The sequence below is a fragment of the Montipora capricornis genome, chromosome 2 (assembly GCF_036669925.1).
Source record: "Montipora capricornis isolate CH-2021 chromosome 2, ASM3666992v2, whole genome shotgun sequence".
In the NCBI taxonomy this organism is placed as follows: Eukaryota; Metazoa; Cnidaria; class Anthozoa; order Scleractinia; family Acroporidae; genus Montipora; species Montipora capricornis.
Genome location: NC_090884.1, coordinates 26,372,287 through 26,399,786, shown reverse-complemented (window position 1 = coordinate 26,399,786; position 27,500 = coordinate 26,372,287). Strand labels below are relative to the sequence as shown.

Sequence of the window (27,500 nt, the reverse complement as noted above, 5' to 3'; positions counted from 1 at the left end):
CTTTTCAGGCCTTTGATCCCTGATCCCGTGTACCTCGTTATGACCCTGTATTATTGGTAGCACATCCTACAACATTTTGCTTGGTATCTTGTCGTCAGGCTCTATGAAATGTTGTATTAGTAAGCTACAGCACCACGGTATGACTTGAACCCATCGCTGACTTATGAACAGCAAAAGCAAGATTAAATAATAAATTGCTCCTTTCAGGTCAAATTTTGAACAACAGTCTTTTGCAAGTCATTGAGAATTGTGAAGACCATTGTTTGTATGATCCACAGTGTGCAAGCTTAATCATATGTGGGTTGAGTTTGTTGTTGGTTCTTTCCTTGCTTCGAGAGGTTTTTCTCTGGGTACTACAACTTTCCCCTCTCCTCAAAAAAACCAACACTGCCAAATTCCAATTTGATCTGGAATGCACGGACACATATATGTTGAACGAGCTCCTGAGAGCTCTTAAGTTGTTCCGTGGGTAAAGAAACAACAACACAAAAGAACAAAACAAAAAAAAAAAAAAACCAGCTGGCTTTTTAATTATGTATACACCTGTGTGCATGTATGAATGTTGTGGTTCAAATATTTTCATTCTTCAGAATTTTTTAAACCAGTTTAATTTTGTTTCTAATCCATTTCCATGCTTGTTATCCTTGGCTGCTTAACACCATATTCTAATGGAACATTCATTTAGGAAATGACAGGTCACCCTGGTTGAAGTAAGAATTTACACTGACAGATGAGTGTTTACTGATTTGATAATTAAGAGAAAAAAACGCAGAGACGTAACAAACACAACACCTTAAAGCAAGCATCTTGTGACGTTGGTTCTCCAAACAGTCGGCGAAACACGTCTCTGAAAGAATAATTCCCATTATTATTATTATGGTTGGATTCTACATTTAAAAAGGCCACAGGGAAACCATCCTCAGTCTATAAGGCTGATTGTTTACTGGAATGATCTGTTGCCTTTGGTGGTGGATGATGTTAAAAGAAACTACACACCTTGTGTCCTTGTGAATGAATGGGTCTTTGGCTGTAACAAAAATGAAAAAGATTAAATTCAACACATGGCAAGATACTGTCAGTAAACAATCATGTTGCAGGTGAAAGTTCATAACTACTGGTATCTCACAGCTGCAGCAACTCAGAATACAGAGTGTTCTGTATTCTCCACATACATTTTCCAATTCCCCCGTAGATGCATCAATCACTTACATTGTACTTTCTGAAGATGACTTCTGCTTAGTAATTACGTTTAACCCTTTCACTCCCAAGAGTGCCACTTATAGATTTTACTCTGTCTGACGCCAGATGATTTAACTCATCAATGGGGAACCCCACTGGGGTGAAAGGGTTAAATCAAGGCAATTAAAGGCCTTCATTTAAAATGAACAACATAAATAAACACATCAATATCATTTTTTCTGACTTTTCAAAATTTCTGTTCTAAACCTAAACCTTTGGCAAACCAACTATTGGTTTTCCATCCCGGAGTTGAATTAGCACCCACATTTCCCTGCCACTAGTCTGTCTGATTAATCTCCACAGAGGTTTATCATTCCTTGGTTTACCCTTCATATTCTCATTAAGTATCACATAGACCATTTGAAACCATTTTATTTCGTGATCTATAGGCCTATAAATGCTATAAATATCATAAGGCTATCATACCATAAGAAGATGAGTCAACATATTGTAGTAGGCCTCGATTTTGAGCCAAACAAACGATATCCCTTAGCAAACCCTTGGCTTTACTCACTTTCCCTGTAACAAAGTTTAACACAATTCCACAGAATGAGAATGATGGTAATCCATCGCCACAGACTCGTCCTAAAATGAACTATTAAAAAGTTATTCCGAAAAAGAGTAGAAGCAACAAATTTTAATATCAACTTACCACGAACAAAATGTTCATTCAAATATTTTACAACACTATCAAGAAGTGAATCTAAATTTTCCCTCTGCAAAAACAAGCCACATGATAATAAAAATTATTACACAACATGGAACTGCATTTCTCAGAATGACAATCTGTTGCCATCTGTTGCCACAGTAAGCCAAGAAGATACCCTTCATCCATAACCCTCCTTTATCAGTTAAAGGGGACATAGTTTGAGTGGACCTGGATGTTGTTAACTCATTGATCACACCTAAAGCATTCTCAACTGTCAAGTAAAATTGGCCGGCATTAGATAGAGTAAGATCTATTTATGACAACAACATTTTGAAATTCCAAGCAATGACAGTAGCCAAGTTCTTTAACTCTCAGTCATTAATTTAAGGATCTTAAAAGACCTCTTGTGCTACATCGAGAGGCAGATTAAAAAAACTTAGAAAGAGGAAATTTTGTTGACCCACAAGGGTGGAATTATGCAACTCCTCTCCTCAATATGCAAACACACGCAACCACAATATTACAACAACTTGCAAGTAGTTTTAGCACATTAATATCTTTTTAATGGATCGATCCTATGAGGTTCTTCACTTGAAAAAACGACATTCATGCATGAAAGATATCTTATTAACCCATTGAAAACCTAAAAAGCCTTAGGATGTTAAGTCTCACCCCCAGGAGTCAATGGTTTAATAATCTTTTGTTTTCCTTTCTTTGTTATCCTGATGAATTTAAAAAAGCAAATAGACTATGGACAAAATTTAAGATGACATAATTACCTTCTTCAGAGGAAAGTCTTTCATACAGCCATAATTTATTGAAAAATCTCTAAACGCATTGACAAACAGCTGTTTTTGTTGTTCAGACTGAAAATTAAAAGAAAAAAAAAAACAAGGGGTTACTTTTCTGGTTACGTCAGGACTTCAGATTAAAAGATCATGCACACATGCAGTTGACACAGGTATGTGCTTCTGCTGCCATTTATGAAAAATCACAGCAGGAGCACATAGTGTGCTCACTCTAGCTAGGTCAGCGATGTTAAGAACGAAAACAGTTGTAAGTACTTTAATTAAGAGGGGTTATTTAATAAAGTGTATTATAACATTATACGGTAGTTCTGTATTACCCCGCATAGCAATGTATATCCATTTATAGCCATGTATAACCAATAAATGAACATGCATATCCATAAGCATGTATGTATAAATATGTATATCCACGCAAAGCAATGTATTTCCCCACATGTCCATCATGTATTGTCGTGTATAACCATAGGAAACCATGTATATATGTTGTGGTTTCAAATTTTTCTTGGTTTGAAATTTTTTAAACCAGTTTAAATTATTTTAAAGTGTTTTCTTTAAATCAACTGTCTAAAATAGGGATTTTCCTTTTTTGGGGGGTGTAGTTAAAAAACAGGGGCTTAATTTTTTAGGGGGGTTTCAAAAAGAATGAGACCAAAGATTGAGACATCTTTTCTTTCCATTTCTTTTCTCCCTTCTACTTCTCCTACCCGTCCCTGATCTCCACTAGTGCCCCTATCCTACCCATCCCCCCTTCACTCATCTATCCCCCCATACATACTACATATACCCAACCCCTCTCAGAACACTAGTCACATGCAGACATGACTTTTTTGCATAATAATAATAATAATAATAATAATAATAATAATAATAATAATAATAATAATAAAGAATTTACATAGTGCCTAAATCCGTTTAGCCCAAAGCCGCTGATTACAATAATTGTTAACTATGAAAATTAAAATCTAATAAAAAAGGAATATATGTATATATATATATTAATAGTTGTTGTAAAGTAAAAAGAAATGTTTTGAGTGTTTTCTTAAAAAGCTCCAAACTGTTAATTGATCTTATGTCTAGCGGTAAACCATTCCAGAGTCTCGGTGCTAAAGCACAAAATGTTATTTCACCATATCATATGGTGTTAGCACAAGGAATTACTAATAAATTCTTAGAACTAGAATGCAATGTTCGTGTAGGCTTGTACTGAATGATGAGGTCAGATAGATGAGATGGTGCCAGATTGTTTAAGCACTTGCATACTCACCAGAACTTGAACCCCCAACCTCTTGGTCTTTTGCAAGTAACGATCACATGGTACAAAATTCGCCATGCTGGAGGGAAATACGCCATACGACGCGGCGGAGTCACGCGAACACAATTGCGTAAATGAATTATATTTCTATAGAGAAATAGGGGAATTGAAAAGCCACCTAGAGCCAAAGACTCACATTTAAATTGTTATTTAGAAGATGACATTTTCGACAAGGCCAAACATTTCTTCAGAGAAAAAACAGAAACAACTCGGCCTTTCAAGAAACGCGGATCGGCGGATCTGAGTCGAAACAATTAACAAAATAGGAACAACAGATGATAACTCGAAAGAAATGGGTTTACAGCAACGGCAAACTCTTCACAAGAAACAAGAAGAAAGTTGTTGCAATCAAAGTGGCTAGGAGCCACTGAATTCGGAATACGATTTTTTTACAGTAACTGTCTAGCTATAACACCTCTCAAATGAGAGAGAACTGTCCGAGAAGGGAATACCAGCGATGGCAACAGACAGGGACTTATGAAGAGCACAAATTTAAGCCGCCTCTCATCTCTCCTTTAGATGACGTGGAGCCGACCAAGAGACAGTACGTTTGGTAGCATATCTGTCCCACAAAGAAAGTGTATGTATCGTGTACCAGTCGTAAAAGCTGTGACTGCAAAATAGCACATACTACAAATACAGCAACAATTCTTAAGAATCTTAATTGACAGTGTCAGTCACAACTCCCAGTGAGGTTTAGAGGATAGTAACTTACAGACCTTAACCTGCAATTACGCCGTCCCTCGATCCGTACTGACGATAACAAATATTACTAGAAGTAATCTCGGATTATTGAAGTGCGTTCAACAGTCTCAGAAGCAAAGGAGAGGGGTACTAAAAAAACAATATTTGAGGACGGAAGTTTGAGGATACGAGCATGTACTTCTTGAGATAACATGAGATAAGAGCTGAGTACTGTGACTATGTGACAGGATTGAAATACTTGCCCTTGGCTAGACTCTGAATCATAAGAGCGATCTGATTGATTTAGGAAGGTAACTTGTGGTCAAAATAACTGCACTGTACCCATCGTTTCTGGGGAAAAGATAAAACAGTTCTAAAACAGGAAAGTTAAAAAAAAAAGGTTAACGAGCGAGTTAATTACATGGTCGATAAAACGAAAATACGTACAAACTTGAAACCGATAATTACAAACCTTATTGGTGATTTCTCCGAGACGTGAAGTGAGTTAAACTGCCCAACACAACTAGATGGCCCAGGAAAACTTGAAACTGAAATAACTAAACGGTAAATTCAAACTCTTTACCACAAGACGTAGGGAAGCCCAAAAAGAGAAAACTGCATGTGCTATATATATATCGAAACATGCATAATGAGGGTTTTTAAGTGTTAAATACGCCCCTCTGAGGCTAACGTCTTTGAATGGGAAAACCAATTAATACAAGACCGAACAAATTACCATGAAAGAACTCCTAACGAGGCACCTCTAAAATATACAGTAACAGCATGGTTGAATTTGTTCCTGGTAGTCCCTGGTTCAACCTCCAAGCTGCATTGTAAATAGCCAACTAGCTTGCCTCCGGCCAGTTGGGATTCTTAACAGTTGTTGTTGAATGTTCTGTTCTGTCATGATAGTGTTTCATTGGCCCTGAAAAACCCCTATGAAGAATGTATGTTTTGGATGGGAGACCCAGGGAGAGATACGATATGTTATTCCCTTTCGAGGACGTCATATGCATCGTAATACCTTTTTTCAATCGGAATACTCATATTTAACGGAATCATTACCATTTAAAACTTAAGGACATAATTCTAGAAAAATCATGATACAACATCCATTCCCTGTTCCATTCTTCATCCTTCGATCCGTCGAAATGTTGATATTTAGCTTTATTTTAATCGTCACTACGACCAGGTAATTTTTCGTCGCCTTTGAGAATTGCACGTTCATTTTCCGCACGCTATCTCCTTTATACTATTAGACTTCCATTTCACAACTCATCATATTTTGTTTCATCCTACTCCTGAAAACTTGGAAAAGTTTCCCTGAAATAATGGTAGCGTCTCTTAATTGAAAGGCAGCTAAATCGAGAGTATTCGTACGGTTCATCCAATTTGTATATTTTTCTAGTAGAAATTTGGCACTCAGAAAAGGTGTATCTTTATCGAACGAACAAAATTATGTACCGAAAGACGGTTTCTCGCCGGACAGTCCATGACTGCTCTACACAATGACATTACCGCCTCACAAAACTACAATGTATGCGCAAACGCTATTCACTAGTCAGCGGACTTACATTAAAAAGTTTACAGGACCCACAGAAGGAGTGACAGCCAGCTCCACTGAGTTAAAAAGGGGCCTGTTTTAAGTCTTGTCACAAGTACACAGTCGAATTCTTCAAAGAGGACGGAAAATTACGGAAAAGCCAGAAGTTGTCATTAGACACATTCATCAAAATATGCCCATTTCACGGACAGAAAATACCCGTAACAAGCGGTGTGAAGAATGTCCAACAACCAATGGCAGCTCCAACATTCCTCCTTTTGATAGAAATCGACTTAATGGTGGAATGTGACAATTGTATCCCAACATGCTTTTAGGAAAATAACTGAGATCGAAACCATTCTGACCAAGTTTGGAAAGATACAATCACTTATTTCTCCTACAAGATTAAATCTGTGCAGTGCTACAAATCTTACTTTCGATTATTCCAAAGAAATTTCCTTTACATCACCTCGAAACCGGCCATTCTGGAAAGTGAGTACTTTCCTTTCAAGATAAATTGTAGTTTATTAATACTGTATCAGTACCATTGTTACGCTATAGTAATGTAGTTACTTTCCAGTAGTTGTATACTGCTATCTGAGACAAAAATATTGCTGAATTGCCAAAGGAATCATTAAAGAAGATCACGTTTTTTCCGTTACGAAAAGTAGTTTTACACGTGAAAAACAGAAAGGGTTTCGCTCTGACGAAGGGCTCACACTCGAAACGTCAGCTTTCAAATTTCTTTACAGTGGTCAATTTACCACATGAACTCAGTTGATAAACCCTTTTCTTTATTTCAATTCCCCATCGACAAAGCCACACAGCTTCTTTACAAAATAAATCCCTAAATCCTACATGTGAAAGAGTGCTTTACTTCCGCTAATCCTGAACCAATATCATACACCCAATAACCAAGACAACGGTTGTTTTAGACTAAACACTGGAAATTAGTGATTACTCCAAGTTTCAAGTTTCAAGAATTTGTAGGTCATGCTCGAATTTTGTGACTTTGAATAGCAATATTCTTTTAACAGTAGTTACAGCATATGGATTAAACCAGCTGGGTTTCGATAACATGTGGCCTCTTTTTGTTAGTGAAATGCATACAAATCCAGGAAGGTTAACTTGTGCCTATTCTGATACTCAAACTACTGAGCCTGTTTTAAGGAACGTATTAAACTCACGTTTCCTTTTCATTGAATTCCCTCCTGCATTAATGAAAGACATAAATCTGTTTGAGGAGATTCTAATCAGGGGAGCTCAGTACAAACTGAGAGGTGTAGTGCGATGTCACAACAACCACTTTACTTGTGCTGTTAACTACTTACATGAATGTGAACTTCAATAAAATGCTTGAAACGTTAATTTTTCAACGGTCTTATGCACAGTATTTATATTAAATACACATGCCATAAACAGGTTATCAAAAGCGGGGGCAGCTCTAGTGAACACTATTTCTAGTTATTAAATAAAAGTCACAACTGAACCTTCCTTCTGCGTGATTTTTTTTTCTTTACCTTTTTCTTTGCTTAAATTTCTTTTCTTGCCATTTTCCCTTGCATGAATTTTTTTGTGGTTTTTTCCCCACACCCTTCATCTCTTTTCTAAAGGCCGGGACACACTAGGCGATAAGTTGCTGCGACACGTCGAGGGGACAAGTCGCCGCAACAAATCGCCTTGTGTGACACGGTCAATTTCATGAAAATCATTGTCGCTGCGGCAGAATTTTGTCGCCGCGATCAGTCGCACGAATTCAAACCAGTTTAAATTCGCGCGACTAGTCGCAGCGACAAAATTAGCGAAAGCAGCGTTGTCGCATCGTGTGTACACTTCCCGCAACAAGTCGCAGCGAAAAAATATGAATGAACCAATGAGAAAGCGTCATATGGTCAGCCATATTGAATTAGAAAACTAGTTCACATCCCCCCATGATACGAGATCACCACGTGGTGCTCCGAACAGGCGTCGTGTCGCGGCGACTTGTTTTGCAAGTAGTACACACGGAGCAACTTGTCGCAGAGACATGTCGCTCCGACTTGTCGCCTAGTGTGTCCCGGCCTTAATGGTCCATCCCTAAGCAAACACACTTCCAAAAACAGGAAGTGATATTTTATATCACAGGGGCACTTTAACAGATAGTTACAATTGATATAATTACAGTCGGTTATGATAGTAAAACTCTCTCACCACAAATATCATAAGAGGCTAATCGAGGCGGCGCAAATTTCCGTTTCGTAAACGGTCGCTGCCATTTGGACGAGAACAATTTTCACTGTTAAGTTTATTTTACTAATCTAGGACTAGATTAGTAGCGTATGTCACTTAGAATTTTGAAAAAAAGGGAAAAATTTAGAAAAAAAATCTTAGAGTAGGTTGGGTGAACGATATTGAACTCGGTTCAATGGCTCAAGAGCAATAAGCACTTTATGACTGGCCCCAAGGTTAACAGTGAGTTTTGTTTCCCCGAGACCCTTACCTCATTTACCTCCCGACTCAAAATAGAACAATTCTTGGGTTTCACTGACGTGATCAAATGCCATGTTTTTCAACAAAAACAAAAGAAGACGTTAGCATAATAACAGCTTTCAATTCCCGGAGGATTGGATCGGGACACCAACATGGCGGCCGTGAAGTCATGTGAAATCCAAGAATACACGGATTTTTACACGGAATTTGCCGCTGTTTTAAGGTGCACGACCTGATAACGTGCGAGTCGAAAGTTCAAGTCGTTGTTTCCCTAGGGAGTTAGTTTTGTTCGCCCTAGGTAGTTAGTGTGACACGTTCTCCTGCAATCGGTTTTGAGTTGGGAGGTATAATAAATTTTCATGTTGCAAAAAGCAAAGCGACGTCTACTTTTTGCAACACAAAAATTTGTTGCGCAAGGTGGCAATACACGCAACAAACCATCTCAACTTGCAGCGCAACATTGTTGCGCCACAAGTTGCACGAAAAATGTTGCCCGTATTACCACAGGGAGCCCACACAATCTGTTTGTGTAGCCGATTGTTATTTTATAGTAAATGTACTGGATTTACCGTTTCCTTCACCTATGGCGATATATCGTTAACTATGTATGTAAATCAATGATAAATAAACGTTTAATTACTTTACCTGTGGTTTATATTCGTCCTTTTACCTCAAAAGCGGTTTTTTGAGCCATTTTGAATGAATTTGAGTTCGCCGTTGACTGTTCCATATATAAGAACAGTCAGTCAGCACTTTTTAAAGACCCTGAGTGTTGGTCCGGACGGAGTTGACCTCACGTCCTCCCGCGTGACAGCCCGGTGCTCAACCAACTGAGCCACCAGTGCGCGGTTCTAACCCTAACCCTAACCCTAACCTAACGTTTGAAATAAGTGTATAACCCTAATCACTAAATTGAGCACTTAACCCTCATTACTAAAATGCATACAGTGTCCTTATCCTTACTTAACCTTTCATGCAAGCTAACCATTGTTGCTGTATTTTGCCATGAAAAGCAATGTATCTATTTAGCCATATATAGCCATGTATTAGCACATATTTCCATGCGCATGCATAACCATGTAATTATCAATGTATGGCCATGTATCACCATGCCTATTCATGAGTAACCATATTCTTAACCCACCAATTAATTTTCGAGTGATATTATTGGCTAATTTACGTCATGTGGTGCAAACTCAAAGGACAGTTATCACGCAATAACCCCCATTTGCGTGCATATTTGCCCTTCAAAATGCTGTAGCGATCATTTCCGTTGAAAAGAAACATAGACAGCAGAAGAATTTTCATTTTACGTGGAAGAAAAACAAACTCGTTTTCTAGAACCTAGGCCAAGAAAGTCAACAAAATATGCTGTCAACGACTTTGAAGGTGTGAAGAAAGTTATGAGCAGACTTTAAAGGAGATTTAATCCTAAACAAACTTGAACTAAGTCATTTTACAGAGTAGACAATTTAAAACACTGTGTTGAAATTACTAACTATAAAAACAAACCAACAGTTTGAAGGAGAGAAAAATTCCAGCTGCACTTAAAAACACTGTCATCCAACTTTGCACATTCTGTCTTTCACGGTTGGCGGTTGCATGGCACCATTGCAGCCAGAAGTGCATTATTTAGCTCTGCCAATGATGGCAAAAATATCTTTCCCTACATGGACATCAGCACTTATGGCAACCTTAGAAGAAATTAAAAAGCTACCAGAAACCGACCTTAGGCCAATATGATTAGGGTGAAATATTCTTTCGTACTGTCTATTATGTTTCTGTTCTGTGTGTATGTGTTGTTTTGCATGTTTTTTCTCCTGATGTCTACATATTAAACTGAATCAATACAAGACTAGTTTCTAACTCGGAAACCTAACAGTTTATTTAGATGCTAGGCATTTTCTTACCTGTAATGTATTTTTAGTTCTTTCTATTATAAATTACATGTAACTGTCCATTGGCCTAAAATTACCTTGTGTAACTAAATTATAATTACAACCTGAAATGTGAATAAAGCTTGTTGTTGTTGAAATTTCTTTTTCAGTACTTTGTTTTTGAGTTTTTGAGTTTTCGATTCACAGTGACAATTAAAATGATTTGAAGCATCGCTATCAGATCTGTTCAACACTGACCTTTTATGAGCGGTTTTTTTCCGCAATATGGAAATTAATGGGGGGGGGGGGGCGGGGTGGGGGTATGGCTTGCTGGTATGTTGGCTGATAATGTCCTTGGCTGAGAGATTGTCCTCAAAATTTCATATTTGCCCTCAAAGCTTCGCTTCTTGGCCAAATATTCATTTTTTTGGAGTCAGCTGCAGACATTACCAGCCTTTTTACTAAATATCCATCTATATCTGTGTTTTGCCGTGTATAGCCACATGTAGCCATGTACAGCCATTTTTAACCAGATATTTCCATATATAGCCATGTATTACAGTGTATATCCACCTATTGCCTCGTACATGTATACTCATGTATTCTAGGTGTATCCATGTACTACCAGGTATACCCATGTATTCCCATATATAGTCATGTACTAAAACGTATACCCATGTACGATTTAACATTGCCACGTTTAACCACAGGTACTCCAAGCTCAGTAAAAGGGTAAACCAACATGGCTGACAAAAATATAAGGATTTGTATGGGAACGATAAAGGGCTTACTTTATAAGATAATGATACAAAAAATTCTCAATTAAAAAGCCTTACATTATTACCACTGCAGGTCGCTTCCTTCCTGTGTGGTTTTTTTCCAGATTCAGTGCGATTTCAGCCATTTTTCAATTTCTCAATTGCCAATGGTACTATAAAATCCCAAGGCTGTACACTCCATTTGGGGAACCCACCAAATTGAGTCAAATATTCCTTGACAAAATGTTCCCACGGTTACAATTCCACATCAGAATCAATTGATAAAAGATTGAACTTTCATTTCAACCCACCAACAACAAATTATAGCAGCCCTGTGAGCGAGCTGAGACAGCCAGTAGTCTGTGCACTTGATCAAAAGAAAAAACCTTCCAAATGATGGTAGCATGAGCCAAGTTGAACACGTCGACCTTTGGAATCAATCACTTAACAAAGGGTGCCAGAACGCAGTTTGTTAATGACAAATGTTGTTAATGACCACATAATGAAGGGTGTAAAATGCGGGTTGCAGGTCATTGTATCACCATAGCTGAAACAACCCAAACCTTTACTAATACTAACATTAGGCCTAAACACTATCCTTTAGATAATGTTTAAGCTGAAGGTTAGCATTTTTGTAAAGGTTTCGTTTGTTTCAGTTATGGCAAAACTATGACCTGCAAGCCTAACCTTCAACCTGCACTTTACACCCTACGATAAGGTAACGAACGCTTTTTAATTGAGAATTTTTTCACATCATCTTTTAAGCCTTTTATCGGAATTCCCAAACAATTCCTTACATTTCTCTCGGCCATGTTGGCTTTCCCTCTCACTGAGCTTGGGGTGCCTGTAGGCAAATCAATGGCAAGTTAATATATTAACCCATTGACTCCGAGGGGGTTCCCCATAGACGAGTAAAATCATCTGGCGTTAGACAGAGTAAAAGACTAAGTCTGGCAGGTTTAGGCCGGTTTGGACGTCAAAAGGTTAACATTAATGGGAACATTTTTCAGTGAGTGATTAAGGTGGGTCAAACCAGTTTCAACACTTGAAAGAAACATTCTTATTAGAAGGATTGACACTATCAATCACTTAACAGCAATGTTATGGTACCCATATCAAACACCAATTATTGCTGCAAAAGATTTGGTCACTTTTGTGACATAAAAAGTTACTGTGGCAACAGGAAAGCCCTGCAAAAACACCCCATAGTTTGGCTTTAGCTGCACTTGGTTTAGCTGCACTTGGTGACCCCCATTTTTTATTTCTCAAATGTAATTAGCATACCAGAATGAAACTTCCCACAAAGTTTAACAAAAATTATGTGGAATGGATTCAGAGCAACCTTAAATAACTGAAAATTGAAGGTAGCTCGGAATCCACTCCACATAATTTTTTAAAATTTTGCAGTTTCATCTTGGCCTGCTGATCACTTTTGTGCAATAAAAAAATTGAGGTAACCGAGTTCGTTTTTCAGAGATGAGCAACTAAAGCCAAAATATACGATGTTTTTCTCAGGCTTTCCGGTTGCCATGGTAACATGTTAATTCATAAAAATGACTGCATCTTGTTTACTTGGTAAGATAACATTGCTGTTACGTGATAAAATGTTGTAGTGTCAATCCTTCTAACAACGAGATATGTTGAAAGTGTTGAAACTGGATTGAGCCACCTTAACACAGGTCACCTTCCACAGGTTACCCGTTACAGGTCATTGTTTAACTATACTAAACCAACCTAAAACCTTCAATTTGGCTAACCTTAGGCCTAAACATCGTTTTTTGCCCTAATTGGGCCTGAGTTTAGCATTAGTAAAGGTTTTGTAACGAGTGACCTGTCCGCGAATCGGCCGAATCCAATGAAGTACCGTCGATAAAAGTCAGCAATCACAATTCAGAAAACGTCATTGAGTTTCTTGAGGAAACTTTCCTAGACGAGGTTTCTTCAATTTTAAGCTAATCTTATGTAAATTACAAAACAATTTGACTTAACGTTACAAGAAACTTATATAAAACAATTATTATGGTTTTACGTAGCTTTTGGCTTGTTACAGTACAGCTGACATACCAACCTGGTCTTCCAGCATTCCCTTAAACGCTCCCTTGTGTTTTTGATAAAATTCATAATCTACCGACGAGATATCGCAATCAAAAAGCTTGGAATCCGTTGACGAAAACGAGATCTCTCTCATTTTGATAGAACTTCAAGGCAAGAGGAAGTAAATCGAACGACCCCTTCATGCTGATTTCCGCGAATTGTAACGTGACAGTATTCGAGAACCCTTGGGCCGAGGGCATAAGTTAACAGTAGATTGTCGGTCCAGGTATCCTCCCTGAGAAGAGACGGCTGGATACGTCAGCGATAGATTGTGCTTGTGACGTAAATTCAAAATATATTTTATGCAAAGTTATAAATAGTTGTGAGGAAATGGCATTAGAGATCCCAAAACATTGATTTTCACATAACAGGAGGCCATTTCCGAGTTCATGCCTGCCTCTTCAAAACGAGTTTAAGTGCGAAGTTTTTCTTATGAAAACTAGTTGTCATTCATATGTAAAGTAGAACTAATCACCATCACAAAAACTTCGCACTTAGACTCGCTTTGAAGAGGAGGCAAACATGAAATTCGGAAATGGGCTATGACATAACAACGCTCAAAACGTCTGTGGCTTGAAGTTTTCAGATGATGCGATCTTGAGTTTGTGGTTAAATGGTTAACATAATGTGAGTTTGAATTGAACTGGCGAATCATCAACAAAATCACTCTTCGGCCGCTTTTCAGGTCTCTCAGTCGCCTTCATTGACCCCCTCGTTCTGCCACCAATAAACTAAGCAGTAATTTCTTTAGCGGGAATCTTGGATTTCTCCCACCTTGAAAGCACTGTAAACTCGACAGGCCGGGTCAAAGAAGACCTTTGCAGCTACAATTTGAACATTTCCTCTAAAAATATATAATCTATGTCTGCTCGATTTGGGCAAGCGAGTATCTGATTGACGGAGATCAACAATGGCTCACCTCACGCGTCCAGCCGTGATTTTGGGAGTGAGCGCTGGCTGATTTCCCGAAACAGCGGGTGGTAATCGAACCTAACTCAATCCCTGTTTTAGCGTTTCTTCCGTCAATCGTAGACTTCAGTTCTTTGACAACGACGAGTGCAAAAAGAGAACCATGTCTATGCTCTTCAAGAATTATATTCGCCACACACACCAAGAACGGTCAGCTGCACTGCTGCTGCACATGGGGTCGCGGCGACCCCATGCAAACATGAAAAACACACAACTAAAAGGAACTGTGAAAGAGGGTCATGAAGAGGGGGGGGGGGGGGGGATTGCAATCCCATGGGCCTTATTCGTGCGGCGGCAATATTGGCCATAGACAATAGATTTCTACGAGTTTCGATGGGGTAAAACAAAACTTTTCAATCCCTCGGGACTCAACAATGGCACGTTTTCTCAGAAATCCCAGTCCTTGCTACTAAAATCCCAACCGGAGTTATGACAGGGAAAATATAATTTTAGAGCTGCATCGATATGTTGTATGAAGCAGTTAATGAAAAGTATCAAAACGAAACATAAGAACACTGGAGAACGGAGGCAATAAAGACAGTGCGAGGCTTAATTTTTAGCTACATGGGATTGCTTACCAAGTGTCCGCCGAAAAAGGCCAGCTATCACCTGGCACATGAAAGCATTCTGAATGGCGCAGTCTCCCGTTTCTCTACGTCACATTCAGAGTCACTGTCATCATCATTATAATTACTAAATTCATCAATGTAAGTGTTCTCAACAGCATCCTCCCCGGAGTCTTCGCCTTCCTCACTAGAAACACAACAATCCAAAGTCTTGCAAATTGGTAGGGTACGCACAAGGACGTTTCAGTTCCTGTGCCTGACACATTTACCCAATACCTCATCTGGGCTTCTTCTTTTCGAGTGATTGCATTGGTTGCAATGGGTTTAGGGCAGTCAATTCGTGCCGTGAGTAAAGCCGTATTAGAGGTAGGGATGTTGTTGGTAGGGAGCTTTGAGGTTCAAAAACAAGTGTGTTAGCGGCATCAAGAAGATCCTCACTTTCACTTGGCAGTGGCCAGGAACGCAAGAAGACCGCATGAAATTTTGGATATCAGGAATTTTAAGCAGAACTGAATACCTGACAACCTCTGATAATGCAAATCCCATTTCCACTAAGGACTCTTTATCTCCCATTTCCAGTAATAAAATCCCATTTCCAAGTGCCCAAATTTTATTTTCCAACCGAAAAATCAGGTAAATACCAGTTCCCATTTGACCCCTTCATCACCCTCGTGAAACGGTCCCAAACTTAATTTGGCAGTTACAGGAAGGGCAGGGGGGGTGGGGGGAGGGGGAATGGTCTTACGTCCCTACAGCCACAAGAGAAAACCACCCATAAAACCATCCACGGGTTGGATTGGAAAATTCATCAAACACGCAGTAGTTTTTCCGCAGGCCTGTTTATCGAGATAGCGACAATCGGACCGGCCCTCTCATTCATGGTTTGTTTGCGACAAAAAGAGATAGGACGAAATTTCGCAAACTCAGCATTTGGTTCAAGTTGTTTTCGTAAGAAACAGCCACACAGAAGTACGATCTGAATAATAACGGCCTCTGTGATAATTCAAATCTAAACAAACATTCGTATCAGATTGACTTTTGTTATTAAATTTATGATAAAAACTAACGCGGAGAGTTTTCGACGTTTCGATGACATCCTGTCATCATTATCAAGAAAATTTTCTTCAAAAATTTTATTCTTCATTTTCTTGATAATGATGACAGGATGTCATCGAAACGTCGAAATCTCTCCGCGTTAGTTTTTCTCATAAATCAAACAAACATTGCTTGTGTTTCAAAGCTGAAAACGGACTCTGTTTAGACAAGGTACCCGTGCTAAATTCAATAGGGAGCTTACGAAACGACGACTTCGACGGCAACGACGACGCTACAAAACAATAGGGAGTTTAAGATCTGCGACGCGATGGTAACGAAAACGTCATTTAAAATTGCAAGTTCAGGTTTATTTATCGTTTTCGTCGTTATGTCGGCTTGTCTATCTTCTAAAAACTAGTGTAACCTTCCAAGAACTGAATTAGGAGGTGCGGTATTGAATCTACGACAGAAAATTCAAATTCGCTGCCTTTTGTTCACGTTCTCCGTAAAACTTGAGAATTGGTCATTTCACGTCGTAGATTTGCCGAAAACGTGAAAGAAATGTACAAAAACTAAAAATGCACGTGCAGAGCGTGCAAAGCTATTGTTTTTGCTCATTAAATATGCAAAATTTGTGACGTTTTCGTTGCCGTCGCGTCGTAGATCTTAAACTCCCTAGTAGGTTTAGTGAGAAAAAACAATGGTTCTGCACGCTCTGCACGTGCGTTTTACATTTTGGTACATTTCTTTGCCGTCATCTCCTAAATGACGACGTGAAAATGACCAAATTCAAGGTTTTGTGGAGGGCGTTAGCACATGACGATGAATTTTCAGTTCTCTCTCTACGCTTCCAACCCATTCGTACCAGTTTAATTCCTCACCAGTTACTACACATTTTTAACGCGAAACGACATGAAATAGTTTCGCAGTGATATAAATAACGCGAACTCGTATTTTTAAATGAAGTCCTCGTAGCCGTCGTCGTCCTCGTTTCGTAAGCTCCCTTCTGCCAGAGTACTACGTTTGGGGCTAGGACCTCGGCAAGGGGCCGTAATTTGCCCCTTTTGTACAAAGGAACCGGCAAAAGAAGTGAGAGATGTACTCTAAAAGTCTGATTTATTCTGGAGGTCTTTATTTATACAATACAAAGCTAAGTCAGTTTTACCGTTCAAGGAAGTAACAAAAGTTTGCGACCAATTTAAATCTGAAACAAACCGTATTTAAGTATCTATTTCTATTTATTGCAGCTCAAGTTTATCCAATATTTCCCAAATGCTTTTAAAGTTTTCCGAAAGTTATTTAGATCCCAGTAATTAGGCGTAGATACTTAACATAGTTGTGAAGTCAAGGCAAAGTTTACATAGTAAACATCAATGCAAGTCCCTTTTTAATAAATAAATGCAACGATTACACTATATACATAATATACAACTAGCATCCTTTTTTGAGAGTGGTTGTTAAATTGCTGGATATCAAAATTGGCCAAGGATCTTTCTTTTATTTCTGACAATGGATACTAAACGTTTCAGTAGTTATAAAAAGCTATTACAATTTAACTCGTTAAACCAGAGAATACGACGGATAGAAAGTGTACATGCAAAGATCAACTAATTGACCATTTTGAGAAAAAAAAAGGAAGAACTAAGAAGACATATTCTTTCGTTACTTATATTACAATTGTTCCTAGAAATTACCTCACAGCATTTCTTCATATAATGAAGTTCTAATTACACTCCGTGGGTTAATAATCTTTCAACCCCTCATCCGCTGCCTGAGTAAGAGAACGCAAGCGTAGCTGCCACGAGAAAACAACCCCTTTACATGTATTCATATCGAAACTCAGAAATCTCATGGGATGGGTTTAACAAAACTATATCACCAAAAGGGACATTCTTGCAAGATGTACTAGAGATTTAAAAGGGGTAGGACTCTCATAAGCAATCTCTTTTCTTGTTGGTATTAAGTCTTTTGCGCACAGAACAAGCCTGCGTGAAAGCTCTTAAACGGTTTTGCGCAACTTTGTACTGATCATTAATTACGTCACAAAGATAACGAATGAACTTGGTGCTTGGAACAAAACTTAGTTTCTCAGTCTACTGAAAAAAACCATACATTTTCTCTAAAAAAATGAGAAAACCGAATACTGTGTTCTGAATGACTTGCGTACAATTAAAAAAAGGCTTCCTTCACAGAGGCAACAAAACTGATGAATGTTGCAAAGTGCACTAAATGTTTACAAGTACAAGGAAAGGTTACGTTTATACAATCGTTGGCCGTGTAGCACTTATAATTAAAACAGAGTTAACTGAATAGAGTGTAATGTGAAGTGCTCGATTTCTATCCCATATGAACCATGTGAGCGTTAGCCCTACTGATGGAAATGGGCCCACACAAGGAAAGAGAAAAACTCTGACCAGGGTGGGAATTGAACCCACGACCTTCGGGTTAGATCTCCGCCGCTCTATCGACTGATGAGCTACAAGGTCAGACGGGAGCAGAAGATTCCCACCCTGGTCAGAGTTTTTCTCTGTCCTTGTGTGGGCCCATTTCCATCAGTAGGGCTAACGCTCACATAATAGTTCATATGGGATAGAAATCGAGCACTTCACATTACACTCTATTCAGTTAACTCTGCACTAAATGTTTGATCGCTTCAAGTTTTCCACCATGCAGCGATACCTATCAAGAGATTTTACTGAAGAAGTTTAAGACCATGGTGACATTCCTATGACGGATTTCGAGTGTGATTTAACTCAAGAAGCAAAGAGGTTATTTTAGCAGAGCCAACGATCATTACCATTTGTCAACAAAAACCGAAAATTCCGGTTGGAACTGATTCAAATGGTACAGCTCATTCCACCGGAAAGTTTTTGAAAAAGATGAAAATCCTCAGTCGTATTCCATTTTTCCCGTTCCAACCGAAATGACCGTAAAATTCCTGTACCATTTGCAAACGCCCACTTGACCCGGTTCACCTCGCCCCCTTTTCCCGCCTTTCGACACTGCAGATGCAGCCGCCATTTTGATTTATTGTTTTCTTCCAGCCGCGAGAGACTCGGGCCTGGCGAAACGCCAGACCGGGAAAATCCTGTACTATTACGAGCTTTCCATTCCAACCGGATTTTCAATGCAAATGGTGAACGCCCGCGGATTGCAGAACACGCTTTCCTAAATCGTTTACATTGCATTTCGGTCACTACCGTGAGTCAGGAACAGAAACAGAACAGAACAGAAATACAGTTTCAATTTGTAGGTATACGCAGAGAAGAAGTAGCGATTACTGCACTAGTTGCAGTCGGTCAAAATCTTTTACATCGGATCTAGTTAAAATCACTATTCAAACCATTTCTATTTAAAAGTTCTTATGTTTTAGAGAGCTTATCGATGATCCCATACTTCAATATCCATCCATTTCGCTCATATAGCGAATATTTCTGCACACTAGCTATATAACTAGCGGTCTTACAAATAGTAGACATAAATGATTACAAGAAAAGATATTTCATAAGAATGCTTTCATAACTGAGCGAGGCCATTGATCGCCTCAGCAAATATCTTAACAGTCAAAGACCTTTATAAGGTTGGCTAAATCTCACAAGGAAATTTGCGCTTCAATTCTTTTGGTAGCTCTCTTTTTTGTCATCGATATATGTTTTTCTTAAGCATATTTTTTTTTGCTAAAATTTCCCGAAGCAGCTTTAAAAAATATAGCATAAACATTAAAAATCACTATTTCTGTCTATTTTACAGCGAACACTATTTAATACAAGAATTAGTGTCTAAAACGATTTGTTAAAACGATTGAGCAGATTTCGCTAAGAACCGAAAGGCTTGCAATCTTTGAAAGCATGGCATATATTCAAATTTAGCAAGCTCCTTACTAGTAAAAGATTGTTCAATCTTAGGTCCGTCCTTTAGTCAGAGGAAAGTAAAAAAGGTTGTTTAAACGATGGAGAAATTATCCTTTCTAAAAAATACGAAATTACTCGACTAAAAACGTTAAGAAAGCGGTCCAAAATTCCGGAAGGCAGAAACTGATATCACTTAATGGAAAGAGTATCCATCTTGCGACCAATAACATTCATTTTTTCTGGCTCTGAAAAACTGATTCTCTTGCGGCTAACTTCAGGAGGAAACTAAAAAATATAACAAAGTACGAAGACAAATTAGTTAACGAGACATTGTTCAATATAGTTCTGCGACACATTTATTGAAAGGTTTACACAATAAGGGCATCTCGATTGCAGTGGCAATGAGACATCTGGACACGAATATAATGCCAGATTTCTGAAATGAATACGAGGTATGCATGGTAGGCCAATTAGTCAATCCTTTGTCCAGATTACAGAACGTTTATTTTGTAATTTCGATACGAATGACAGATTCTTTACAAAACCTTTAAGTTGGTCATTTTATCTCTTGATTCCGCAGAGTAAGGCACATACAAATGCTAAAATGCCAAACGCTCATGCTGCTCTCTTCATTTGTTTCATTTCTTTTTTGTCTTTTTTTCCCTTGATTTTTTATTCAGTACTCGAAGCTTTGTTCGCAGGCTAGTGGCTTACAGTTTCCTATGCCGTCGCAGACACTTTTCACGAATATCAAATTGTAATAAGACCATACGTTGCATTTACTCACATTTTGTTGCTGAAGGAAATCTGCAATACTTCTAAATCCCGGGCGCTCGCTTGGTATTTCACTCCAACAATTTCTGATCAGTTCCTGATTCAGCACAAGGTAGTATTAGTTTGTTTTAGACGGCAGTTAACCAGTTAACCAGTCCCCTTTTGAGGTACAATGTATCACTTTACTAGGAGCGTACAACTTCATTGCATTGGTGCAACGGCGTTTTAACAGACCGAGCTGTTTTTAGATTGATTTTCCTGTGAAATCAGACCTTTCCAGCTAATCACTTGCACGCTAGTCTTGCATGAGAAATTATTACCCATGAGATTAAGAACGGTCAATCGTGCAAGCCAAATCTTATTTAGAGACTCGTCTAAAATAGTTTGATCTGTGCAAAGGCCACTTCGGAAAATACCATAATACTCTTTGTTTGTCCCCTCAAATTTGCATAAGCATTGTTTTTGTTTTCTCTTGGGAACATAAGAAGTCCCACAAAAAACTGGAAACAATGCTTATGCATAATTTGGGGGGACAAACAAAGAGCATTATGGTATATTCTTAAGTGGCTTAAAGGAGGTGTAAGCTTCTGGTTATGGGTTCCTGATTAACCCCTCTTAGGTACTCTCAGAGAGGTTTTCAATTCAGTGTACTTCACGCAGTGATTGGTTCAAAGTTCTCGCGCTACTATTTCAACCAATCAGAAGTGAACTTAAACCAATCGTGGCTCGCGTGTGCACATTTTCCCGCGCTTTGTGTTGCCAACGTGTCTCTGTCCTTTCTGATTGGTCAAAGTAATTACTTTGGTTTTGGTTTTACGACACTCGATTGAAACTCACTCTATTCAAATTAGTTATTAATCAATTATCACATGTATTAAAATGCTCCGGAAATCAAATGCTTCTGTTGCTTGGATAACTCTTTTCATCTTTCGCAATCATAGTAAAACTTCGGAAAACCATCAGCTATTGAAGCCACGACTGAGCGAGTGAGAGGAATGTGTGCAACCTCGTTCCCAGGGCTTTTCGTACGCCCAACACTCAGCGGAAAAAAGCCCTGAGGACAAGGTTGAGAGAGTCTATACTTTAGATGACGTCACAAACAACTTTGCGATAACATTCTTTCACTAGATTGCAAAGCTGTTTTTATCTTCATTTAAGGTATGTTTGCCTCGGTCGTGGGATAACCCTGTTAACCTGAGGTAGTTTGTGAGGGCTCACACGGCTGACCAAACCGGGTCCTACCTTCAGACTCTCAGGGGAATGTAGATGTGTAACACACTGTTGCTGCCCTTGACCGATCATCCAAATGACTGAATGGGTGGGACAGGAGCTAAACGGCCACTTCCCGCTACAAATCTCATAAAGAATCGTGCTGCAAAAAAAAAGAAAAAGAAAAAAAATTACCATTCAACGTCGAGCAAAGCGATTCAAGTTTTGCTTAAGGCTTTAGCATGCGACTAGCTTAGCACTCCGCGACTTCAACAAACATTTGCTTACGTAAACCAAATCGTGCGCATATAAATAGTCAAAAGTCGTGACGTATTGCTAACATGCAAGCAAAAGCCGAACCCTTTAAGTCGCCTTTTACATTATCTTTGTTGGCTTGCGCATTTTTCTTTCACAACATACTGTTTAAGAAAAAAGCCAGTACTAAAATAATCTTGTATAGTTTGGACACCAACAATTACAAACCAACGAGTGTAGCCATTACAGACGTGATTTTACGCTTCACTATTTCTTTATGATGATTGCTTCTTATATTAAAACATTTCAAAATTCAAGTTATAAGTTGAAGCCTCTAAATCTCTTGTCGTATCCGTTTACTTGCTTACGGTATTTTTCGTCATGTTTGCCCTTGTACAATGTACAGATTGAAAATTGCAATGACCCTTCCGATCACTGCATCTCCAAACCAAATACGGTATTCTCAGCAAGAAATATAACGAAAATTTGCGAGTGTACTCCAATCACATTCATGGATTCTTGATTGGTGCATCTGCGCGAAAATCAATTTATCACCCAGATGTCCAGAAATACAAGTAATTTGATGCATCATAGATTTTAACGAGCGTCACGTTGAGTGAGTGAGCAAGTGTTGTACCCTTTGCTCTTTTGCGCAACTTCAGAAACACTCGTTCATAGGACTACAGAAAATTAAGATCGGCCTCTAAATTAAACTCTGCTCATCAAGTGAAGATAGACAGCTAGCTAGGAAAGGCAGGAAACACTTAGACTCAACAGGAAACTTTGTGTTGGAGATTAATTGTGGTTGATCATATAATTACTTGCATTCCTGAATATGGGTATTGGTATCGAACGGAACGATACGTTGTGATCACTGAAATGTCACACCTGAAAGCGTACACGTTGGACCACTCAGTGTTCCTTTCTTCGGGAGATAAAAGGCAACCTTTCCTTGTAAGTGTGCGCATAAGCTCTGGGGCCAGGTAAGCTAGGTGTCCCTGAGGTATACTGGCATATCCCTCCCTGCAACATGATGAGAAAACGCTTTTGTTCAGAATTCATGATGGCCAGCGTAAAGCATAAGAGACAGCACAATATTGTGAGAGAAAACTGTGGCCTAGGCCAAAAAGGTTAATCTTGGAGATAGAGACTGTACTGGAAATTCTAGAGAGAAATTGTATGTCTCAGTTGTTGTTGTCGTTTTTTTCCAATATCGGTTGAAATGATAAGATCTGCGAGGAGTTGTTGGAAAGAACAGAGAGTTATAGTGAGATACTTACTATCTGTCATCCAATATCCTGTTGTGTAAGTTCATCTCGTAATGATCTCGTGCATTATTTGACTTCCGGTTTTGACTTCTGGTATTCCAGTTTTTACTGCTCTTATAACACAAGCCCAGAAGAGGCAAATGGTCATAAATACTAGGTAAACGCTTGAAGAAACGAAATAACTGATTCACCTTTCGACCCTGGTTGTCCTGTTGCAGTAACTTGACACACAAAGTTTGACCTTGGACTCAAGAAACACGTTCATCGCAGTCAGTGCAGGGAGGACGATGCCTTTGGCATGAAGATAGCTCATTCCCTGAAAAGGTAATAAAATTAAAAACCAACATATCAAATCTGACCACTCTGTTTCGGAAGCTGAGTTCGCGTGGAGATAACAACGTTCGCCTGTGTTCGATTCCCTTAGGGGATTAGTTTGTTGGATATCTACTGTGCGCATGCTTCGGGAGGTTTTTCCTCTATTTGACTTCATTTTTATTATACCCAATGAATAATTGGTGCTTTTGCCACTTATTTTGTGGTTGCCTCATTGATTGACTCACGACTTATTTTTTTTAACACGTAAACCAGAAAAACTGACGCAAAGCAATCCAACCGTCAAAAAGCGATTTTGATTGGTTGAAACCGATGCGCCAATTTTTCACCCAATCAGCATGCGCAGCACCAATCACACAAATATTTCTACACGCAATTTAACCATACTTATCGCTTTCCGCCGCTTTGATACACCAAAGAACCCTGAAGCAACCTCGAACCCAGAGACCCCATTTTTCCTTAAGTAAGACATCTTGAAACTCAACATAAAGATTCCTAAATCTCCCTATTCAAGAGCATTGGAAACTTCTCTGACTTTGTACGATCGAGGGAAACAAGGCTTACACGCCCTCATAGAATTTCAATGGTTATTTTAAGATGAAATAGGAACGAGAGATTCGAATAAACAGCAGTCACGCGATCACGAGAACTGAATTCGATGCCATTTTGTCGTCTTTTGATCAGTCAATGAAGGAAACAAACCTGTGCAATCTGCTTGGCGATAGAAATCTTTGAATGCAGTGAGAAATGATCCTGGCGAACGTGAAGATGATTATAAAGAGACAAACCTCTTCTTACACTGCAAAAGAAAATTCACAAATTAGATTATCATAATTCTTGGATGTGGCCACCGTCCTCCAGCCAAAATGATCGAAAAAACGGGAAGAGATCTCGCCTTGCAAAATAAAGAAAAATTTTTGTGTGCACCCTTAATAATGAAATATATCATTCGTTTCTTTGGGTCAGCCTCTTTTTGAAAGCGAGTTCGCGTAGTCCACCTCCATAAAAGGGTAAGAACACAGCTATTTCAACGGATCTCGTGATTGGTTAAAAAAAAACAATGAGCACCAAAAAAAAAAAAAACATAACTAAGGAACAATGAACCCTAATCCTACACACAACAGATCTTTGTCTTATAAAGATCCAATAAAATTAGAGGTAGGTTGTATATCTGCAAGAAAATTTGTAAAACATGACTATAATTAACCGGCAACACGAACATCTTGCACATAGAGTTGTTTTGCAAACGAGGCAAAAGAGATTTCGGGCATGGGTCTGGAGAACAATGCAATGAGGCCGGATCCTGGTGGATCTTGCCAGGAAATGTGTTGAGAAGACTTTTGAAGTAAAGCAAGGCTGGTTTCTGGCTGAAATTCAATGTTGGGAAACTTGTTGCTTGGCGACGGGCGATAAGACAACTGACAAATGAGAGTACAAGGCAGGATTCGAACCTATGGCCTCCATAACACCGGTAGGACGCCGTACCCATCGAGCTACTTGGCCTCCTGGGAACCTGGGTCGTTTATCTTGGTCCCGAATGGACCTAAATGTCCCCGTATTTTCCAAGGACTCATCACACCTCAAACATCAACAGTTGCAGATCTAGTTTATTCGGCCTACATTTCCCCGCTTCGTCACAACCTGACGAAGATTACCGGTAAAAAAGAATCCTCTCCCAAAAGAGGTCAAGCCGTGCGTAACGAAATACTGAGTATATGTTACAGGTAAATTTAAATTCAGGTTAATTTTAATTTGAAATTGAAAGTAGGAAAAATCAACAAAAACCCATCAATTATTAGCAAGTACGTGTAATATATTGGTAAATAAATTGGTCCTAGAGGTGAGTGGATGAACTTAGCATGAGTATTTTATAAAACCCCAATGGTTTGTTAAGTCTAGGCAGTGATTTTAAATGGTTAGCATTAAGGTTTGGGTTAGTCTGAAGTCCGCGGTCTGAGGTTTGCAAGTATCAGACACTGCTCTCCTTCAATGTAAGGCTCATCAACTTTTTCAAATTATTAACCATTCTCCTGCTTTGTATTTGATGTAGCTGTGACTTGTCCTCTCATTTGTGGCTTTTTGATTTCTTTCCCCGAGAGATTCCGAAAACCACTGACTAGAAATTATGCTTTGTTCCTGGTGTATTTTGCATAACGACGTAAACAAACGATTTGTCCTTCAGAATCAAGATCCCACCTCTTGCAAACAATTTTTGCTTTTGTTGCACTGGAGACTTATAGCATTTTCATTCTTCTTCAGCCGATGATAAATGTAGCCACCCTTTAATTTCCTCATAAAGTCCCATCGGCGGCCATAAAACTGTGTGGATGAGCTAAAATTTTGTTTACGTCTCACTTTATGTAATTTACGCGTGTGCGAAATAGTGGTTGTCATGAAGGCTTGGAAATAGCTTAAACTCATTAGTAGCAAAAATATCTAACTTATTTCAGAAGTCATCTCGGACGTCCAATGGTGCGAAGGTTCGAATCCTTGAAGCGGCATGGAATGTTGTGGAAACTCAAGGTAAGTGGCACAGATGGTTGAAAATAAGTAAAGCCAGTAAGGAAGAAGGGTAAAAAAGGGAAAGACGGTAAGAGGAAGAAGAACAGAAGGCAAGGGAAAGGTGGAGGGCGGAATTTTTTGTTAAAAAATTTTTTTCTTTTTTATTCCCCCTACGAATCCAGGCCCCATTTTTTATTACATCCCCCAAAACGGGAAAACCCTTTTTTAGACACTTCATAATAACCTAGGTTGAAAAATTTGACCTAGGTTGAAAAAATCAACCCAGGTTGAAATTAAAAGAACCCGAATTTTAATTACATAGTTATGACTTAACCCGTGCCTGATTTTCAACCAGGTTGCAGTGTTAACCCAAATTTACCTTATTTATTCACGTATTAATCTTTGACGCAAGCACTCGCCAGTGGTTTACCTGGTAATAACTGCAAGATTAGGAGGTTCCAGACAAGCGCCCATAAAAAGGACAATGTTTTCGTGTCTTATCATACTCAGCACTGATACTTCTTTCAGAAATTCTTCCATGTCTTCTTTTGTTGACTTTCGTCGAGTGTGAATCATGATATCTCCATGCCATCTGCCCCTTAAAAAAAACAAACAAACAAACAAACAAAACGACGGCATTTTATAGCTACGCAAAGAGGTTATAAAAAAAATGATGCGTTGTAAATATTGGAGAGGTTGGATAATTTTCAAGTATTTTAAAATACGTTTTTTTGGAGAGCTCTAGCATAAGAATGCGATTTGCGATCGCGTATTTGTCAAAGCAAACTGACAAATCCTCCAAAATTGCTTTATCATTAGAACCAGATTTTGTGGCGCTTAATTCTGGTTCAAAGCTGGAGTTTTTTGAGTTTAAAAATTTCTTAATTTGGATGTAACATAGCTCGCGCATTTTCCCGCGCGTGCAGCATCAATCTTATTTTTGTCCATATTTGTGCATAAAATTGGTGTCGTAAAGTCCCCAGCTTTGTTTCAAGGAAAACAGTTGCAAGTTACACACTTCAAAGTCATGTGCTTCTGTTAGAACTTGCAGTTTGTTTGTTGATCAGACCAAAGATGTTTTAAGGAAAACAAATAGACGGCAATACGCATGATCCTATCCTGCTATTTGCCATACTTGTCCTCAGAGCCCCGTCGGCTTTTGTAAATTAATTGTCGATTTCACCGCTGACCATGAAAAAGCAATGGTTCAGTTACAGCTCGCATTTTTCAAGTACGAATGTAAGGCTTTTCTTACAGTTGACGAGAAGAATGATTGCTAAAGACAGTGAGGAAGTTCCCGAAGC

The 27,500-nt window shown here is 38.8% G+C and overlaps 2 protein-coding genes across 5 annotated transcripts in view; both read right to left on the bottom strand.

The window, feature by feature from the left end:
• The window catches only part of LOC138039186 (uncharacterized), a 23,217-nt gene extending 9,653 nt beyond the window's left edge, over window positions 1–13,564 (bottom strand). The window contains exons 1-8 of one of the 4 annotated variants that reach the window (XM_068885375.1): window positions 13,409–13,539; window positions 5,166–5,250; window positions 4,957–5,066; window positions 2,668–2,754; window positions 1,892–1,955; window positions 1,666–1,758; window positions 997–1,027; window positions 793–847 (exon numbers count right to left, since the gene is read on the bottom strand). In XM_068885375.1, the coding sequence (XP_068741476.1) occupies window positions 793–847; window positions 997–1,027; window positions 1,666–1,758; window positions 1,892–1,955; window positions 2,668–2,691 (267 nt within the window). In that variant the 5' untranslated portion in view covers window positions 2,692–2,754; window positions 4,957–5,066; window positions 5,166–5,250; window positions 13,409–13,539. Of the gene's footprint in view, window positions 1–792; window positions 848–996; window positions 1,028–1,665; window positions 1,759–1,891; window positions 1,956–2,667; window positions 2,755–4,956; window positions 5,067–5,165; window positions 5,251–13,408 lie in introns of all 4 variants that reach the window. The other 3 variants (XM_068885374.1, XM_068885372.1, XM_068885373.1) reach the window with 3 other exon arrangements.
• A 3,539-nt stretch (window positions 13,565–17,103) lies between these two features.
• The window catches only part of LOC138039185 (kinase suppressor of Ras 1-like), a 28,490-nt gene continuing 18,093 nt past the window's right edge, over window positions 17,104–27,500 (bottom strand). The window contains exons 10-16 of the mRNA XM_068885371.1: window positions 26,627–26,794; window positions 24,397–24,493; window positions 23,553–23,677; window positions 22,982–23,116; window positions 21,872–22,001; window positions 20,643–20,726; window positions 17,104–20,140 (exon numbers count right to left, since the gene is read on the bottom strand). Coding sequence (XP_068741472.1) covers window positions 20,045–20,140; window positions 20,643–20,726; window positions 21,872–22,001; window positions 22,982–23,116; window positions 23,553–23,677; window positions 24,397–24,493; window positions 26,627–26,794 — 835 coding nt within the window. The 3' untranslated portion in view covers window positions 17,104–20,044. The remainder of the gene's footprint in view (window positions 20,141–20,642; window positions 20,727–21,871; window positions 22,002–22,981; window positions 23,117–23,552; window positions 23,678–24,396; window positions 24,494–26,626; window positions 26,795–27,500) is intronic.